Source organism: Ranitomeya variabilis, chromosome 4, assembly GCF_051348905.1.
Source record: "Ranitomeya variabilis isolate aRanVar5 chromosome 4, aRanVar5.hap1, whole genome shotgun sequence".
NCBI classification, from domain to species: domain Eukaryota; kingdom Metazoa; phylum Chordata; class Amphibia; order Anura; family Dendrobatidae; genus Ranitomeya; species Ranitomeya variabilis.
Genome location: NC_135235.1, coordinates 26,847,094 through 26,868,765, shown reverse-complemented (window position 1 = coordinate 26,868,765; position 21,672 = coordinate 26,847,094). Strand labels below are relative to the sequence as shown.

The following is a 21,672-nucleotide window of genomic DNA, read 5'->3' as shown; positions in this document are numbered from 1 at the left end:
ACGTGGTGGAGAAGATCTTGGATTCTCGCCTCTCCAGGCGGAGGCTTCAGTACCTGGTCAAGTGGAAGGGCTATGGTCAGGAGGATAATTCCTGGGTGGTCGCCTCTGATGTTCATGCGGCCGATTTAGTTCGTGCCTTTCATGCCGCTCATCCTGATCGCCCTGGTGGTCGTGGTGAGGGTTCGGTGACCCCTCACTAAGGGGGGGGTACTGTTGTGAATTTGCTTTTTGCTCCCTCTAGTGGTTACTAGTTTTTTGACTCTGGTTTTTCTGTCATTCCTTTTATCCGCACCTGGGTCGTTAGTTAGGGGTGTTGCTATATAAGCTCCCTGGACCTTCAGTTCAATGCCTGGCAACGTAGTTATCAGAGCTAGTCTGCTGTGCTCTTGTCTACTGATCCTGGTTCCAGTTATATCAGCTAAGTCTGCCTTTTGCTTTTTGCTATTTGTTTTGGTTTTGTATTTTTGTCCAGCTTGTTCCAAATCTATATCCTGACCTTTGCTGGAAGCTCTAGGGGGCTGGTGTTCTCCCCCCGGACCGTTAGACGGTTCGGGGGTTCTTGAATTTCCAGTGTGGATTTTGATAGGGTTTTTGTTGACCATATAAGTTACCTTTCTTTATTCTGCTATCAGTAAGCGGGCCTCTCTGTGCTGAACCTGGTTCATTTCTGTGTTTGTCATTTCCTCTTACCTCACCATCATTATTTGTGGGGGGCTTCTATCCAGCTTTGGGGTCCCCTTCTCTGGAGGCAAGAAAGGTCTTTGTTTTCCTCTACTAGGGGTAGCTAGATTCTCCGGCTGGCGCGTGTCATCTAGAATCAACGTAGGAATGATCCCCGGCTACTTCTAGTGTTGGCGTTAGGAGTAGATATATGGTCAACCCAGTTACCACTGCCCTATGAGCTGGATTTTTGTATTCTGCAGACTTCCACGTTCCTCTGAGACCCTCGCCATTGGGGTCATAACAGACGCCATGTTGCGTTTGGAGAGCCACTGATGTGCCTAAACATTGAAACCCCCCACAATTGACCACATATTGGAAACTAGACCCCCAAGGAACTTATCTAGATGTGTTGTGAGAACTTTGAACCCCCAAGTGTTTCACTACAGTTTATAACGCAGAGCCGTGAAAATAAAAAATATTTTTTTTCCACAAAAATTTTTTAGCCCCCTGTTTTGTATTTTTCCAAGGGAAACTGTGTAAATTGAACCCCAAAAGTTGTTGTCCAATTTGTCCTGAGTACGATGATACCCAATATGTGGGGGGAACCACCATTGGGGCGCATGGCAGAGCTCGGAAGGGAAGAAGCGCCATTTGGAATGCAGACTTATATGGATTGGTCTGCAGGCGTCACATTGCATTTGCAGAGCCCCTGATGTACCTAAACAGTAGAAACCCCCCACAAGTGACCCCATATTGGAAACTAGACCCCCCAAGGAACTTATCTAGATGTGTTGTGAGAACTTTGAACCCCCAACTGTTTCACTACAGTTTATAACGCAGAGCCGTGAAAATAAAAAATATTTTTTTTACACAAAAATTATTACTTATTACTTATTATTATTATTACATAAAAAATTTTTAGCCCCCAGTTTTGTATTTTCCCAAGGGAACAGGAGAAATTTGACCCCAAAAGTTGTTGACCAATGTGTCCTGAGTACGCTGATACCCCATATGTTGGGGTAAACCCCTATTTGTGCGCACGGGAGAGCTCGGAAGGGAAGGAGCACTGTTTTACTTTTTCAATGCAGAATTGGCAGGAATTGAGATCGGACGCAATATCGCATTTGGAGAGCCCCTGATGTGCCTAAACAGTGGAAACCCCCAATTCTAACTGAAACCCTAATCCAAACACACTCCTAACCCTAATCTCAACTGTAACCCTAACCACACCCCTAACCCTGACACACCCCTAACCCTAATCCAAACCCTAACTTTAGCCCCAACCGTAACTTTAGCCCCAACCGTAACTTTAGCCCCAACCCTAATTTTAGCCCCAACCCTAACCCTAACTGTAGCCCTAACCCTAGCCCAAACCCTAACCCTAACCCTAACCCTAGCCCTAGCCCTAACCCTAACCATAACCCTAGCCCTAACCCTAGCCCTAACCCTAATGGGAAAATGGAAATAAATACATTTTTTTAATTTTTCGCAACTAAGGGGGTGATGAAGAGGGGTTTGATTTACTATTTATAGCGCGTTTTCTAGCGGATTTTTGATTGGCAGCCGTCACACACTAAAAGACGCTTTTTATTGCAAAAAATGTTTACCACATTTTGAGAGCTATAATTTTTCCATATTTTGGTCCACAGAGTCATGTGAGGTCTTGTTTTTTGCGGGACGAGTTGACGTTTTTATTGGTAACATTTTCGGGCATGTGACATTTTTGATCACTTTCTATTCCGATTTTTGTGAGGCAGAATGACCAAAAACAAGCTATTCATGAATTTATTTTTGGGGGGACGTTTATACCGTTCCGCGTTTGGTAAAATGGATAAAGCAGTTTTATTCTTCAGTTCAGTATGATTACAGTGATACCTCATTTATATCATTTTTTTATGTTTTGGCGCTTTTATACGATAAAAACTATTTTATAGAAAAAATAATTATTTTTGCATCGCTTTATTCTGAGGACTATAACTTTTTTATTTTTTCGCTGATGATGCTGTATGGCGCTCGTTTTTTGCGGGACAAGATGACGTTTTCAGCGCTACCATAGTTATTTATATCTGTCTTTTTGATCGCATGTTATTCCACTTTTTGTTCGGCGGTATGATAATAAAGCGTTGTTTTTTGCCTCGTTTTTTTTTTTTTACACTGTTCACTGAAGGGGTTAACTAGTGGGACAGTTTTACAGGTCGGGTCGTTACGGACGCGGCAATACTAAATATGTGTACTTTTATTGTTTGTTTTTTATTTAGCTAAAGGAATGTGTTTATTGGAACAAATTTTTTTTTATTATTATTATTTATTTAGGATTTTTTTTTTTTTTTTACACATGTGATTTTTTCTTTTTTACATTTTTATTTTGCCCCGGGGGGGGGGGGGGGGGGGGGGCATCACAGTAAAGTGACAGATCGCCGATCTGACACTTTGCTGTGCACTGCGTCGGATCGGCGATCTGACGTGCACAGCTCCAGGCTTCCCGGCGCCTGCTCTGAGCAGGCGCTGTGACGTCACCTCCCTGCAGGACCCGGATGCAGCCCCGCGGCTATTTTGGATCCGGAGACTGCAGGGAGGAGACGCTCGGTACAAGGTGAGCACATCGCCTGGTACCGATCGTCTCAGGGAAGCGCGCAGGGAGCCCCCTCCCTGCGCGATGCTTCCCTGTACCGCCGGTACACTGCGATCATGTTTGATCGCAGTGTGCCGGGGGTTAATGTGCCGGGGGCGGTCCATGACTGCTCCTGGCACATAGTGCCGGATGTCAGCTGTGATAGTCAGCTGACATCCGGCCGCACTCCCCCCGTGAGCGCGGCTGATCACGCTGGACGTACTATTCCGTCCTTGGGAATTAGGGCCCACCCCACATGGACGGAATAGTACGTCCAATGGCAGAAAGGGGTTATCCACTTCACCCCAAAGCCGGTTTGCACCTTCCTAACCAAGCCAAATTTTAGAATTCTGACCACTGTCACTGATTCCCACTGATTCTGAGATTGTTTTCTCGTGACATTTTCATGATAGTGGTAAAATTTGTTCTATATGACTTGCATTTATTTGGGAAAATATTGGAAATTTGGTGAAAATTTGGAAAAGTTAGCAATTTTAAAACTACAGTACTGCTTAGACACACGTCCAGACTCTGGACGGATGGAGTGTTATTTTCCTCCTGAATACAGAACCCCTAAGTTCTAAAAAAGCAGGATCGTCCTTTAAGTAACCCCATTTTGAAAATTATACCAATTTGGGAATTTATCTACAGATGTAGTGACGATTTTGACTCCATGGGTGTTTTCCAGAAACCATCAGCAGTGGATATTGATGAGTGAAAATTGCAAACTGCCGTTGCAGTGACCAGTACATTGTAGTGACCAGTATGTTGTAGTCCCCAGTACGTTGTAGTAACCAGTACATTATGCCAATCCTTGTGCTTCTGGAGACACACACCCGTAAATTAGGTGGGCTGTCATCGATACAGAAATGCCCGACATGTGGATGCTAAATGTGGTTTATGCACACTGGGGCTCAGAAGGGAGGGAGAATTTGGATTTGGGAAAGCAGAATTTGCCAAATTTCTTTTGGGGGGATATAGAGCCCTTTTCTAGAGCCTTTGTATGTGGATGCCCCCTATATTTGTGCTTACAGATGACAGAGCTGAGCAGGGACTTGCTTTTTTTTGTAAATTGAGTTCAAGCTTTTGTTAGGAACATTTTACATAAGATTTAGGATCACATTTATCCTGCACTCTACACTGAGCACTTACTTTATGGTTTCCATCTAAATCTCTCAGTGACGCGAATAAGATGAAATCCCCGAGGGATCCATTAGCTATGAGGAGGCAGCAGAGTTACTGTGGACTCCATCTGGCCTTTGTTCAGTTGTGTCCTTTTCAGAAGTACACAAAACTGTGGCTAACTGCGCTTTTATACACACCTAAAAAGATGGACACCACTGGATCATAGGCCAGATTGCATCTACAGTGCCTCCATCTTCCCCATTATAGGGAATCTTCTGCCGGGATCACATATATCAGAGATTTACATAGAAACCCCAGAGTAAGCGCACAGCTCAGAGCGCAGGATAAATGTGAGCCAAGCTTTACTGCGATCGTTGAAGAGATCGTTGGCAGAATGAACAAATCAACAGCAGGTGAAGAATTGGTTTTATTTTTTACACTGTTCCTCGTGCGGCATAAGTGATTGGGCAACTTTATTCTTTGGGTCGGGGCGATTACAGCAATACCAGATTTATATCGGTTTTTATGTGTGGCTGCTGTCACACACTAAAAGACGTCTTTTTATTGTAAAAACTATTTTTTGCATCGCCATATTTTAACAGATATAATTTTTCCATATTTCGGCCGACAGAGTCATGTGAGGGCTTGTTTTTTGCGGGACGAGTTGACGTTTTTATTGGTACAATTTTCAGGCACATGACATTTTTTTATCACTTTTTATTCCGATTTTCGGGAGGCAGAGTGAACAAAAACCAGAAAATCAGGAATTGATTTTTTTATGCCGTTCTGTGTAAGGTAAAATTGGTAAGGCAGCTTTTTTCTTCTGGTCAGTACGATTATAGCAATACCACATTTATATAATTTATTACGTTTTGTTTCTTTTACACAATAAAAACTATTTTATAGCAAAAAAATATTTTTGCATCGCTTTATTCTGAGAGCCATAGAGAGAAGGCTCAGACTGTTTGTACAAGGATGGACATGGTCACCTGAAGTGGAATCTTTACTTACAGAGACGTTATATTCTGGCACATAAGCGTGATACGGCCGAGTCTCGTAGGTGAAATCCCTCCTGGCCGGCTCTTGGGAGCGGAGCATGCAGCTCCATGTGTTGCTGTGTCCGCTCTGGAGTGCCGGCGCCAAAGGAAGGATTTCACCGAGACTCGGCCGTTTCTCGCGTATGTGTGATCCTGGCCATAGAAGGGGCTCCAAAGGTGGAGATGTCTACATATGATGTCCACATGTCCTAAAAGGGCCCATGGAGGGCTTGTGCCATAAAAACAAATTGTACAGTCCTCTCGGAGTCATTCATTTCTGCAACTTACATATTATTCCATAACGATCCGTTCGTCCACTCCCACGGCCGTCCTTCTTGTTCTCTCGACAGGCCGATCCAATGATCAGAAGAACCTTTGAATCTCAGTAGAAAATTCTGCAAAACGAAGCCCAACAATTGGGTTACAAAGACTCAGTGAACATCTGATCACTTCTCACATCACATCTCCATCACTTTCACCCAAGTGTTATTGGAAATTGGTTTCTGAAAGCGTTACTCCAATTTGGAAGCCACCAGAGATCTTATTTATTAACCTATGATTACTAATTGTGAAACATGATTAATAATGGCTGACAAGATTAACCTCTTCATCACCTTGGTCCAACAGAGAGATTAGATATTAATTATTTAGATACTCTAGGCCACCAGGGATGTAAAAAAAAAAAAACATTTAATAGTTTCACTGAAAAATGATTCATGTCCATCCAATTCAGCCATGGGATTGTAAATAATAAAGGAAAAGTGTAGAAGTGCATCCATAATACTTGACCCAGTCAGCCCTAATCAGTACATTTTTCCCATCCTGATTCCAAGTCTCGATCGACTGGACCAAACATTCAGAAAAGAAGTTTACACATTTACATAAGTATTTGCCATGGATGGTTCCCGCTGCCCGACTCCTGAGGTCAGCTATTCTACAAATTAATAGTTCTCATGGTAAAGAGGCTATGCATCCTCTGGAAACAACTGTGAACCATATTTTTGTATGGGCCATTTATGTACAAGTCAATCATGGCCCCCTTAGACATCTCTTCTCAAGACTTAATAAGTGTAATCATTTTATTCTTTCCTTATAACTAGGATCCACCATGGCATCTTTTCCATGAAATGATGCAAAGAAATTAACTGCATATTCCATTTTAGGGAACTAACACTTTGTAAAGTGGCTGTATTACGTCCCTGACCCCAAGTGTGTGATTTGCATACTCCCAGCCACATTCCGACTAGACATGTCCGGCTTTTCTCAATAGACTTGAGTGAGACCGCACACTTCTAGTCGGCATGTGACCACATGTATGCAAATTGCACACTTATGGTCACACGCGTACCCCGCTCCCGGCACCGGAGAATCCTCACAGCATGTAGTGCAGGCGATGCGAGGATTCACAAGTCAGCAGTCACATAGGGGGACTGCAGACTTGTAGCCTAATGCCGAATAACCCCGTTAATTTAACAATGGTGTCTATTTGGGACAGTGTCAAACATTTTTGCAAGGTCCAAAAATACATTATCCACAGCTCCCATCTGTCCAGGTTTCTAGTCACCTCTACATAAATCAGTTTAGTTTGACAACTTTGGTTCTTAGTAAAACCGTCCTGGTGATCACTTATAAATGTTACTTTCTACCACATACTCCAAAATCACCACTACAAGACCCTCCAACCACCTTATAAGATGGAGATAAAATCCACCAACAAAAAAAGCAAAATGGGGAAAAGCTCCGATTAACAGATCATCTTGTACATTGTGCGCTCACCAGCTCGTCGATGGAATCTAGAAGGGCGAGAGACGCGTTCCTGGAGGCGCAGAAATCCTGACCCGTCTGCCATTCACTAATGTTAGAGGAAAAGTAGTAACACTTCTGCCTTGACCAGATCCAGTCGTCTTCACAGGGATTGGAGGGATAATTTACCGTAACTAGATGCATACACTTTCCTGAGAAGACAAAAAGATATAAGGATCGACTTTACAAAACCGAAGAAACATGGATTTTCCTATAATTACCAATTTTATTTAAAATATTATTAAGTGAGATGGGGGAGTTGCGCTTTTGGCAATCTAGCATTGTATGTAATTTAGAAGGATCGCGTCATTCAATTTTTAATTTTCCATATAATTATTTGTACGGAAAGAGGAATCATATCTTGCAATTGCACATTAACCTCTAGGTGTGTATAATTATATATATATAGCAGGAAAACCACAGCACTGGCTAAGTGGGTGCAAAACCCCCCCTACGGAAACTGGCTAAGCTTCCTATCAAAGAGCTAAAAATCAAAAAACGGAGGGCAGCACATCCACAATAGTGAAAAAGTAAGAAATGTAGCTCGTGGTAGTGAATAAAGGATCCTTACTTTTTCACTATTGTGTAACCACTTACTCGCGTACAGCACCTTGGAATTAATGGTACTATATAAATAATAATAATAATAATATTGTGGATTTGCTGCCTCCTGTGTATATATATACATTTATATCTATAGGATCCACTGTTCACAATAGGTGATGTCACAACTCACCTCCTCCTCCTGTACAATGACTGATAACACCTCTATATACAGTAGATAACACGGGATCCACCATTCACAATAGGTGATATCACAGCTCACCTCCTCCCCCTGTACAATGACTGATAACACCTCTATATACAGTAGATAACACAGGATCCACCATTCACAATAGGTGATGTCACAGCTCACCTCCTCCTCCTGTACAATGACAGATAACACCTCTATATACAGCAGATAACACAGGATCCACCATTCACAATAGGTGATGTCACAACTCACCTCCTCCTCCTGTACAATGACTGATAACACCTCTATATACAGTAGATAACAGGATCCACCAGTCACAATAGGTGATGTCACAGCTCACCTCCTCCTCCTGTACAATGACTGATAACACCTCTATATACAGTAGATAACAGGATCCACCAGTCACAATAGGTGATGTCACAGCTCACCTCCTCCTCCTGTATAATGACTGATAACACCTCTATATACAGTAGATAACACAGGATCCACCATTCACAATAGGTGATGTCACAGCTCACCTCCTCCTCCTGTACAATGGCTGATAACACCTCTATATACAGTAGATAACACAGGATCCACCATTCACAATAGGTGATGTCACAGCTCACCTCCTCCTCCTGTACAATGGCTGATAACACCTCTATATACAGTAGATAACACAGGATCCACCATTCACAATAGGTGATGTCACAGCTCACCTCCTCCTCCTGTATAATGACTGATAACACCTCTATATACAGTAGATAACACAGGATCCACCATTCACAATAGGTGATGTCACAGCTCACCTCCTCCTCCTGTACAATGGCTGATAACACCTCTATATACAGTAGATAACACAGGATCCACCATTCACAGTAGGTGATGTCACAGCTCACCTTCTCCTCCTGTACAGTACTTAGTAAACACTGTTTTTGATTAAAAAAAAGAGCATAAAAGTCATCCCACCAACCTCAAGGTTTACTGAAGTTCGGGATGGTGCTAACCTCTAATATTAAAACCTTGCCCTGCGTCATAGTGACATCCTGTGTGAATACACCTGTACACCTTGTCGATGGTGGGATGCAGGGCCGGCTCCAGGTTTTCATGGGCCCTGGGCGAAAGAGTCCCAGTGGGCCCCTTTAACACATACCACAATTCATAATGCACCGATACGGCAGAGAAATAAAAGTATAGTACAATGCCAAAGATTTCACTTCCTTCTTACATTACATGAGTGATATCTATTGTACATTCTACATTAGCTCAGAAACCGGACAATATAGTCCTCTATACAGAATAATGAGCCCCATATATTGCTCCATACAGTATAATATTCTTAATCGCCCTGCCAATATCAATGATGAGGCTATTGCTCGCCTGCCCCAGGTAGAAATCAACAAGGAGCTTGATGTTCTTCCAAGTGGAGATGAAGTCAGGAAAGCAGTAAAAACAACTTTCTTGTGGAAAAGCACCCGGAAATGATGATACACCTGCTGAGGTATATAAAGCTGGCGGCCCTGTTCTGATGCAAACGGTGACCAAACTATTCCAGTATATGTGGACAAAGGAACAGGTTCCACAACAGATGAAAGATGCCAGCATAATTCACATATACAAGAGGAAAGGTAATCGCCAATCTTGTGACAACCATCGAGGCATCTCCCTTCTGTCCACTGCAGGCAAGATATTGGCTCGTCTCTTGCTCAACCGCCTTTTACATCACCTTGAGCAAGGACTATTACCCGAAAACCAGTGTGGATTCCGGGCTAAACGTGGAACAGTAGATATGGTCTTTTCAGCACGTCAACTTCAGGAAAAGTGCCCAGGAGCAACACCGTGACCTTTATGTAACTTTTGTTGATTTGCCCAAGGCTTTCGACACAGTCAGTAGAGACGGCCTGTGGAAGATCATGGCAAAATTCGGCTGCCCGAGCAAGTTCATCTCAGTCATCCGGCAGTTCCATGATGGCATGATGGTGAAGGTTCTGAACGATGGAGACGTATCTGAGGCTTTCCCAGTAACAAACGGTGTAAAACAAGGCTGTGTGCTTGCTCCAACCCTGTCCAGTATGCTGTTCTCTGCAATGTTAAGTGATGCCTTTAACAACTGTGAAGATGGAATCCAGGTTAGGCACAGGACTGATGGCAAGCTATTCAACCCAAAACGAATGAAGACGGTTACGAAAGTGCATGAGACTTATCCGTGAATTATTATTTGCTGATGACTGTGCACTTAATGCTAGCATGGAACAGCAGATGCAGCATGAAATAGACTGTTTTTCGCAAGCTTGCGACAGTTTTGGTCTCGAGATCAACATTAGAAAAACCGAAGTCATGTATCAACCGGTTCCAGGAAAACTGTACAAGGAGCCACGTATCATGGTGAAGGAGCAAAACCTCAAAGCAGTCGATAACTTCACCTACTTAGGCAGCACACTTTCCCGGGAAGTAACCATAGACGCTGAGGTTAATAACAGAATCGCCAAAGCCAGTGCCGCCTTCGGGAGACTGCGTAAGAACGTCTGGGAGGAAGGGGACTCAGCCTTACCACCAAGCTGAAGGTCTACTGCGCGGTGGTCCTCACCACACTTCTCTATGCTAGCGAGACCTGGACAGTGTACAGCCGGCATGCTAAACAGCTTAATCATTTCCACATGAGTTGCCTCCGCAGACTCCTCCACATCAGGTTGCAAGACAATGTCCCGGACACGGCAATTCTGGAACAAACTGGGCTCTGCAGCGTTTACACTCTCCTGCTGAAAGTCCAAGCCAGGTGGGCTGGACACGTGGTTAGAATGCCTGACAGCGGACTACCGAAACAACTGCTGTACGGAAAACTGTGCCAAGGAAAGCGAGCAGGTGGGGGGCAGAAGAAGCGCTATAAAGACTGCCTTAAGGTGTCTCTCAAAAACCTGGAAGTCAACACCAATGAATCGGAAGAGCTTGCCCTGGATCGTCCAGGTTGGCGGGGCAGGATCACCTCAGGAGCATGTGCAGCTGAAGATAGGAAAATCTTTGACGCAAAAAGAAAGCGCGCTGTACGCAAGGCACAAGTAGAATCTGGTGTACTGACCACATCTGCTTCCTTATGTCAAGTATGTGGGCGAACCTTCAGGGCCCGGATTGGACTCATCAGCCACCTCCGGACCCATAACTATTAATTCTCTTCAAACCCTGAAGTCATGGTCATCTTCGAAAATGAAGGACGAACATCATAATGGCCCCATATAGTGCTCCATACAGTATAATTGGCACCACATAGTCCTCTATACAGAATAATGAGCCCCATATATTGCTCCAAACAGAATAATGAGCCTCATATAATGCTCCATACAGTATAATGGGCACCACAGAGTGCTCCATACAGAATGAGCCGCATATATTGCTCCATGTGGAATTGACCCCATATAATGCTCCATACAGTATAGTGAGCCACATATAATTCTCCATACAGCATATGATGGGCCCCATCTATTGCTCCATATATAATGGGCCTCATATAATGCTCCATACAGTATATTATCGGCCCCATACAGTATACTGAGTCCCATATATTGCTCCATACAGAATGGGCCAATATAATACTCCTTACAGAATGGGTCCCATATAATGCTCCAAAAATAATTGGCCCCATAAGATGCTCCATGTATAATGGGCCCCATATAATGCTCCATATATTATTGGTCATATAAAATGCTCCATATATAATTAGTCCCATAAGATGCTTCATATATTATTGGCTCCATATACTGTTCCATATGTAATTGACCCCATATACTGCTCCATATTGAATTGGCCCCATAAGATGCTCCATATTAAATTGGCCCCATATAATGCTCTTTATAGAATTGGCCCCATAAGATGCTCCCTATATTATTGGCCCCATTAGATGCTCCCTATATTATTGACCCCATATAATTCTCCATATAGAATTAGCCCCATATAATTCTCCATATATGGGCCCCTTCTGATGGTCCCCATATATTGCTCCAAATATTTTTAAAAAATTGAAATACCTCTCGTTGCTTGGCGCTGCTCTGCTCTGGACTCCTCAGCGTCGGCGTCTTCCTGCTCTCTGTGCTGCAACTGCTCAGGCAGAGGGCGCGCACTGGTGACGTCATCGCGCCCTCTGACCTGAACGTCACAGTCAGAGGATGGAAGACGCTGGAACCGGGAGAGGTAAGTATCGCAAGTACCGGGGCCCGGAGCAGGTGGGGGGTCCACTCGCGGGGGCCGGCACTATAGCACGCCAGTGTCCCCAACGGCGAGTGGGCCCCCTGCCTGCTCAGGGCCCCGACACTTGCCCGGGTGTACAGGTGCTGATGCCGGCCCTGGTGGGATGTCTTTTACGCTTTTGTTTTAATGAAAAGCAGTGTTTACTAAGCCCCCAATGTTATTTCTATGCACTATTGCTTTTACTTATTTACTTACAGCAGAGCATTTATCTCCCTTATTTATTTTGTTTCAGTCTTGGGCTTTGCCTGTTTTCAGCCAGTGTGAACAGGCTCCTATTTTGCAGCATACTAACTTGACTCCAGTTCTTTCAGTTTAGGTTTCTGCATTTTGTGCAGGTAGTGGCGCAGCCTCCCGTCCTTTCAGCTTATTATCACATGTATAAAAGCTCCTCACTAGCTGTGTGTCCATGTTTGGGACCTGGTGCTGCTCAGCCCTTATTCACACAGGACGGCACTATGACGCAGGGTAAGGTAATTATGGAACAATCAGACAATGTGATGTTCTGGAGTTGTATTTCTAGATTCGGTCTCTCACAGATGAAGTGTACGTATGATACAAATTACAGACCTCCCCATTCTTTATAGGTGGGAAAACTGGCAAAATTGTCAGTGTATCAAATACTTATTTCCCCCACTGTATATGATATTCTCACCTTTCACTGCATGCGTCACCCACAAAGTAAAAAATGTAATCGTCAGTGCAAAAATTAGGAAAAGTACGATAAGGAAGATTCTCGCTTGAGTTAAACCTACAAAGAAAAATGAAATGAGTTCATTCAAAAAGGACAAAAGTGCAGCAAATATTCTACTTCTTAGTACATAGACAACATCACAACAGAACCAGACCCCAATCAGAGGACAATAAAACATTCCGTATCTATGAACTGGTCCAACATTTATGGACATAACTGTTTATCACTCGTGCTAATTCAGCTTCATGTCACCTGTCTTATCCATGTTTTTTTTTTCTGTGATGTGTTGTGCATAAATATGTGATTCTTCAGAATTTGTATTAGGCCGGGGACACACTTAACGTATAAAAAAACGGTCCGTTTTTCACGGCCGAGAATCGCACAAATGTTTCAAAAACAGTGATCCGTGTGCAGTGCGAGGATGCGATTTCCTCGCATCAAATGATCCGTGTGACATCCGTGTGACATCCGTATGGCATCCGTATGCCGAGATTTTCTCGCAAACTTGCAAAACCGACATCTAATGGATTTATGTGCTCAAATGTTCGGGAAAACATATATACAGTATATATATATATATATATATATAGATATGTCATTGAGACACATATATATATATTCTGTATTTATATTTCATTCAGCGCGATATATGTGAACAGCCGCTAATTCAATTGCCGGCTTTTCTTTCTCCTTCCCAAAGCCGACAGGATATGAGACATGATTACATACAGTAAACCATCTCATATCCCCATTTTTTTTGCATATTCCACACTACTAATGTTAGTAGTGTGTATGTGCAAAATTTGGCCGCTGTAGCTGCTCAAATAAAGGGTTAAATTGCGGAAAAAAATGGCGTGGGCTCCCGCTCAATTTTCTCCGCCAGAGTGGTAAAGCCAGTGACTGAGGGCAGATATTAATAGCCAGGAGAGGGTCCATGGTTATTGGCCCCCCCGTGGCTAAAAACATCTGCCCCCAGCCACCCCAGAAAAGGCACATCTGGAAGATGCGCCTATTCTGGCACTTGGCCACTCTCTTCCCACTCCCTGTAGCAGTGGAATATGGGGTAATGAAGGGTTAATGCCACCTTGCTATTGTAAGGTGACATTAAGCCAGATTAATAATGGAGAGGCGTCAATTATGTCACCTATCCATTATTAATCCAATTGTTTGAAAGGGTTAAAAAACACACACACACATTATTAAAAATTATTTTAATGAAATAAACACACAGGTTGTATTAGTATTTTATTGTTCTCTCAATCCAGCTGCAGACCCTCGCTTGGCAAAATAATAAACGCACAAGATACATACCCTCAGATGACCCGTCACGTCCCACGAGGTAATCCATCTGAAGGGGTTACCGTAATTATTTTACAGCCATGAGCTGTGCGAATGCACTCGCTCGTGTCTGTAATCCCCGGGGAATGAAGGAAATCTGAGTGATCTTTACTTACATTGAGTTGCGGTGATGCGCCCTCTGGTGGATGAACTCATGAACTGCAGCCTTGGAAAACTTCCCACTAGTGTTGAGCATTCCGATACCGCAAGTATCGGGTATCGGCCGATATTTGCTGTATCGGAATTCCGATACCGAGATCCGATACTTTTGTAGTATCGGGTATCGGTATCGAAACAACATTAATGTGTAAAATACAACATTAATGTGTAAAATAAAGAATTAAAATAAAAAATATTGCTATACTCACCTCTCCGACGCAGCCTGGACCTCACTGAGGGAACCGGCAGCGTTCTTTGCTTAAAATGCGCGCTTTTCCTTCCTTCCGTGACGTCACGGCTTCTGATTGGTCGCGTGCCGCCCATGTGGCCGCGACGCGACCAATCACAGCAAGCTGTGACGTAATTTTCAGGTCCTTCTAGGCATTCAGTATTTTAAAATTACGTTCCGGCTTTGTGATTGGTCGCGTCGCGGTCACATGGGCGACGCGACCAATCACAAGCCGTGACGTCACGGGAGGCAGGAAACGTGCGCATTTTAAAATTACGTCACGGCTTGTGATTGGTTGCGTGCCGCCCATGTGACCACGACGCGGCCAATCACAGCAAGCCGTGACGTAATTTCAGGTCCTGAATGCAGAAATAGGCATTGAGGACCTGAAAATTACGTCACGGCTTGCTGTGATTGGTCGCGTCGCGGCCACATGGGCGGCACACGACCAATCAGAAGCCGTGACGTCACGGAAGGAAGGAAAAGCGCGCATTTTAAGCAAAGAACGCTGCCGGTTCCCTCGGTGAGGTCCAGGCTGCGTCGGAGAGGTGAGTATAGCAATATTTTTTATTTTAATTCTTTATTTTACACATTAATATGGTTCCCAGGGCCTGAAGGAGAGTTTCCTCTCCTTCAGACCCTGGGAACCATCAGGGATACCGTCCGATACATGAGTCCCATTGACTTGTATTGGTATCGGGTATCGGTATCGGATTAGATCCGATACTTTCTGATACCGATACTTTCAAGTATCGGACGGTATCGCTCAACACTAGTTCCCACGCTTGAGTTCATATGAGTTCATCCACCAGAGGGCGCATCACCGCAACTCAATGTAAGTAAAGATCACTCAGCTTTCCTTCATTCCCCGGGGATTACAGACACCAGCGAGTGCATTAGCGAAGCTCATGGCTGTAAAATAATTAACCCCTTCAGATGGATTACCTCGTGGGACGTGACGGTTCATCTGAGGGTATGTATCTTGTGCGTTTATTATTTTGCCAAGCGAGGGTCTGCAGCTGGCAATAGCAATAGCAAGGTGGCATTAACCCTTCATTACCCCATATCCCACCGCTACAGGGAGTGGGAAGAGAGTGGCCAAGTGCCAGAATAGGCGCATCTTCCAGATGTGCCTTTTCTGGGGTGGCTGGGGGCAGATGTTTTTAGCCATGGGGGGGCCAATAACCATGGACCCTCTCCTGGCTATTAATATCTGCCCTCAGTCACTGGCTTTACCACTCTGGCGGAGAAAATTGCGCGGGAGCCCACGCCAATTTTTTCCGCAATTTAACCCTTTATTTGAGCAGCTACAGCGGCCAAATTTTGCACATACACACTACTAACATTAGTAGTGTGGAATATGCAAAAAAAGGGGGATATGAGATGGTTTACTGTATGTAATCATGTCTCATATCCTGTCGGGTTTGTGAAGGAGAAATGCAAAGCCGGCAATTGAATTACCGGCTTTTCTATAGAACACCGCTGCGTATTTCTCGCAATGCACACTGCTGGTCCGTGTGGAATCCGATTTATTCTCGCCCCCATAGACCTTCATTGGCGAGTCTCGGCCGAGATACGCTGACAATCGCAGCATGCTGCGAGTTCCCTCAGATCCGAAATACGGTGGAGAAAATATCGGATGATGGGAGCTGCACCATAGATTAACATTGGGCCGAGTGATATGCGATTTTTTATTGCATAGCACTCGTCCGTATTACGGTCTAGTGTGACCCCGGCCTTAGTCTTTGCCTGATGAAGAGACCTGAGTAGTCTCGAAAGCTTGCAATTTGTTACCATCTTTTCAGTTAGCCATTAAAAGGTATCAACCACTGAGGACTCTCAATTCTAACTATTTTTCTACATAGACAACAGATATAGTAGACGCTGTCTTGTCGTTATATATTTGTGGCAGCCTCACAGTGCCCCCTATTAGTATCAGCCTCACAGCGCCCCCTATTAGTATCAGCCTCACAGTGCCCCCTATTAGTATCAGCCACACAGTGCCCCCTATTAGTATCAGCCACACAGTGCCCCTATTAGTATCAGCCACACAGTGCCCCCTATTAGTATCAGCCACACAGCGCCCCCTATTAGTATCAGCCTCACAGCCCCCCTATTAGTATCAGCCGCACAGTGCCCCCTATTATTATCAGCCGCACAGTGCCCCCTATTAGTATCAGCCGCACAGTGCCCCTATTAGTATCAGCCTCACAGCGCCCCCTATTAGTATCAGCCTCACAGTGCCCCCTATTAGTATCAGCCACACAGTGCCCCCTATTAGTATCAGCCGCACAGTGCCCCCTATTATTATCAGCCGCACAGTGCCCCCTATTAGTATCAGCCGCACAGTGCCCCTATTAGTATCAGCCTCACAGCGCCCCCTATTAGTATCAGCCTCACAGTGCCCCCTATTAGTATCAGCCACACAGTGCCCCCTATTAGTATGAGCCACACAGTGCCCCTATTAGTATCAGCCACACAGTGCCCCCTATTAGTATCAGCCTCACAGTGCCCCCTATTAGTATCAGCCTCACAGCGCCCCCTATTAGTATCAGCCTCACAGTGCCCCCTATTAGTATCAGCCACACAGTGCCCCCTATTAGTATCAGCCACACAGTGCCCCTATTAGTATCAGCCACACAGCGCCCCCTATTAGTATCAGCCTCACAGTGCCCCCTATTAGTATCAGCCACACAGTGCCCCCTATTAGTATCAGCCACACAGTGCCCCTATTAGTATCAGCCACACAGTGCCCCCTATTAGTATCAGCCACACAGCGCCCCCTATTAGTATCAGCCTCACAGTGCCCCCTATTAGTATCAGCCGCACAGTGCCCCCTATTATTATCAGCCGCACAGTGCCCCCTATTAGTATCAGCCGCACAGTGCCCCCTATTAGTATCAGCCTCACAGCGCCCCCTATTAGTATCAGCCTCACAGTGCCCCCTATTAGTATCAGCCACACAGTGCCCCCTATTAGTATGAGCCACACAGTGCCCCTATTAGTATCAGCCACACAGTGCCCCCTATTAGTATCAGCCTCACAGTGCCCCCTATTAGTATCAGCCTCACAGCGCCCCCTATTAGTATCAGCCACACAGTGCCCCCTATTAGTATCAGCCACACAGTGCCCCTATTAGTATCAGCCACACAGCGCCCCCTATTAGTATCAGCCTCACAGTGCCCCCTATTAGTATCAGCCGCACAGTGCCCCCTATTATTATCAGCCTCACAGCGCCCCCTATTAGTATCAGCCTCACAGCGCCCCCTATTAGTATCAGCCACACAGTGCCCCCTATTAGTATCAGCCACACAGTGCCCCTATTAGTATCAGCCACACAGCGCCCCCTATTAGTATCAGCCTCACAGTGCCCCCTATTAGTATCAGCCTCACAGCGCCCCCTATTAGTATCAGCCTCACAGTGCCCCCTATTAGTATCAGCCACACAGTGCCCCTATTAGTATCAGCCACACAGTGCCCACTGTTAGTATCAGCCACACAGTGCCCCCTATTAGTATCAGCCTCACAGTGCCCACTATTAGTGTTTTCTATTATTGTACCTGTTAATACCAACCAAAGTAGTACCAACATAAAATATACAACTGAGCAATCCTCAGTGGGAGCTTATTTAGGATCAGCACTGAGAAGAGAGAATGGCGCTGCTGTGTAATGGTGCTGATGGCTGTAATGGTGGTGCTGATGGCGCTGCTGTGTAATGGTGGTACTATGGTAATCACAAAATTTTTTTTCACAGACAGGGCAATTGTCCTGGAATCTCTGTACTGTTGGCGACCCTGTTGCGCACCCCACCCCCGTATAGAGACCTGTCTGACATGTTCCCACTGCCCTACACGGCCCACCACAGTTACCCACATCACAAAAAACACCTTCCAGAACTTTACTCTTTTAAAGGGTGAAATTTCTCTCAGAAGATTAAACATGGGTCTCCCCTCTATAAGGCAGAAGTCTCGGTGCTGGATCTGACCATTACTATCACATATAGGCGGCCACTTACCGAGCGCCCGGACAGCCGGTATCTCCGCTGGGACGTCCCCAGCTCCCAGTCCTACTCTGCAGTTCAGCGCAGCTTCTTCCTCTCTGTCCTTTGTATTCATTGCTGTCTCTGACTGCCTTGTGTTCCTGCATGACTTTATAACAAGTGACGTGGTGCGGCTCTAACCAGTGAAACTTGCAGGGATTCCCCAATCACATGATACCTAGGAGCATACCTCCCAACCGTCCCGATTTCAGCGTGACAGTCCCGCTTTGGCACCGGGGTCCCGCTGTCCCGCTTCGGGCATTTAAAATCCCGAATTTGCGGCCGCCGGTGAAGCCCCGCCCACTTCCGGGACGTAGAGAGAGCCCGATTAGGTTTGTGGCTGTTTTTTTTTTCTTATACATGCTGGGTCTCCTCCCGACCGATCCCTCCCCCGCCCCCGCCCCCGCCCCCTGTGTGTGCGGCGCTGCCACGCTGAGGAAGAGAGCCAGCAGCGATCAAGATGAGAGGTCAGCGACTCACTACCTGAGGTGTGTGCACAGAGCTCTGGCGTCTCCTGCTCTTAGCTGCTATCCCGGCAGAGAAGGAGAGACGGGGGAGGTGCCGGGACAGTGCAGAGCTGTGAGCAGCCGGAGAAACTGAAGAGCTGCACATGGACAGATCAGCCGCCCCTGCACCACAGAGGAGATTGTGTGTGTGTGATGTGTGTGTGTGTGTGTGAGATGTGTGATGCTGCATTTGTGTGTGTGTCATGTGTGTATGAGGTATCTGGTGTGTGTGATGGCTGGGTGTGTGTGATGGCTGGGTGTGTGTGTGTGATGGCTGGGTGTGTGTGTGTGATGGCTGGGTGTGTGTGTGTGATGGCTGAGTGTGTGTGTGTGATGGCTGGGTGTGTGTGTGTGTGTGATGGCTGGGTGTGTGTGTGTGTGTGATGGCTGGGTGTGTGTGATGGCTGGGTGTGTGTGATGGCTGCATGTGTGTGATGGCTGGGTGTGTGTGTGTGATGGCTGGGTGTGTGTGTGTGATGGCTGAGTGTGTGTGTGTGATGGCTGGGTGTGTGTGTGTGTGTGATGGCTGGGTGTGTGTGTGTGTGTGATGGCTGGGTGTGTGTGATGGCTGGGTGTGTGTGATGGCTGCATGTGTGTGATGGCTGCGTGTGTGTGTGTGTGTGATGGCTGCGTGTGTGTGTGTGTGTGTGATGGCTGCATGTGTGTGTGATGGCTGCGTGTGTGTGTGTGATGGCTGCGTGTGTGTGTGTGTGATGGCTGCGTGTGTGTGTGTGATGGCTGCGTGTGTGTGATGACTGCGTGTGTGTGTGATGACTGCGTGTGTGTGATGACTGCGTGTGTGTGTGATGGCTGTGTGTGTGTGTGATGACTGCGTGTGTGTGTGATGGCTGTGTGTGTGTGTGATGGCTGCATGTGTGATGCATTTGTGTCAAAGCTGCATGTGTTTGTGAGCTGCGTTTGTGATGCTGCGTGTGTATGTGTGATACTGTGTGTGTGATGCTGCATGTGTGTGAGCTGCGTGCCTGTATGTCATTATACAGTATGGAGAACTGTGGCCATAATACAGTATGGAGCATCATGTGGGGTCATTATACAGTATGGAGCATCATGTGCAGTCATTATACAGTATGGAGCATCATGTGCGGTCATTATACAATATGGAGCATCATGTGCAGTCATTATCCAGTATGGAGCATCATGTGCGGTCATTATACAATATGGAGCATCATGTGCGGTCATTATACAGTATGGAGCATCATGTGCGGTCATTATACAGTATGGAGCATCATGTGCAGCCAGTATACAGTATGGAGCATCATGTGCGGTCATTATACAATATGGAGCATCATGTGCGGTCATTATACAGTATGGAGCATCATGTGCAGCCAGTATACAGTATGGAGCATCATGTGCAGTCATTATACAATATGGAGCATCATGTGCGGTCAATATACAGTATGGAGCATCATGTGCGGTCATTATACAGTATGGAGCATCATGTGCGGTCATTATACAATATGGAGCATCATGTGCGGTCATTATACAGTATGGAGCATCATGTGCGTTCATTATACAGTATGGAGCATCATGTGCGGCCATTATACAGTATGCATGCGGTCATTATACAGTATGGAGCATCATGTGCGGTCATTATACAGTATGGAGCATCATGTGCGGTCATTATACAGTATGGAGCATCATGTGCGGCCATTATACAGTATGCATGCGGTCATTATACAGTATGGAGCGTCATGTGTGTTCATTATACAGTATGGAGCCTCATGTGTGGCCATTATACAGTATGGAGCATCATGTGTGGCCATTATACAGTATGGAGCACTGTGTGGCCATATTTTTTTGTTTATAACTATTGTATATGAAACAGTGTGATCAGCAGTTCTAAATGGGTGTGGTTGGGACGTGGATATGGGTGTGACTAATTATGAATGGGTGTGGTCAGAGGCGTGGCCTAAAATTTGCGCGCCGCAAAGTTTGTCCCTCTTTCCCATCTTCAAAAGTTGGGAGGTATGCCTAGGAGTCATTTTCAGGATGAGTCATCAATATCAGATTATTGGGGATTCCGCCCCTCCACCAATCAGATATCAGCTAGATGTAAACATTGAACAGTAATCACTGCATAACACTGTCAGCTGTCAGAGAATGGGAAGATCTTTCCAGAATGATAAAAATAAGGCGGCAGAAAGTGGCACAAATATGGGGTAAATACAGTGTCGGACTGGGGTGCCAAGGACCCACCAGTAACTGACTTTGGGGGCCCCACTTTTCACCTTTATACAAATACTAGATGTTTCCAGCCAGCTAACGCTCGGCACGCTCATTGCTATCTAATTAACGCTGCAGGTGATTAAACTAAAGTAAATGATGACAACATTCAATAGCGCTTACGCAGGTGGTAAATTAACTTAAAATGAAGTTAATAACATTAATTGTGGTAATGTGGTGGGGGCGGGATTATGTGTGGTAATGTGGTGGGGGCGGGATTATCTGTAGTAATGTGGTGGGGGGCGGGATTATGTG

The 21,672-nt window shown here is 45.4% G+C and overlaps 1 protein-coding gene across 2 annotated transcripts in view; it reads right to left on the bottom strand.

Annotated features, from left to right (window-relative positions):
* The window catches only part of LOC143769568 (C-type lectin domain family 2 member D-like), a 187,267-nt gene extending 168,503 nt beyond the window's left edge, over positions 1-18,764 (bottom strand). Inside the window, exons 1-4 of one of the 2 annotated variants that reach the window (XM_077258247.1) lie at positions 18,644-18,764; positions 12,864-12,959; positions 7,213-7,391; positions 5,725-5,831 (exon numbers count right to left, since the gene is read on the bottom strand). In XM_077258247.1, the coding sequence (XP_077114362.1) occupies positions 5,725-5,831; positions 7,213-7,391; positions 12,864-12,959; positions 18,644-18,743 (482 nt within the window). In that variant the 5' untranslated portion in view covers positions 18,744-18,764. Of the gene's footprint in view, positions 1-5,724; positions 5,833-7,212; positions 7,392-12,863; positions 12,960-18,643 lie in introns of those variants that run through there. The other variant, XM_077258248.1, reaches the window with a different exon arrangement.
* Positions 18,765-21,672: the final 2,908 nt, after the last annotated feature.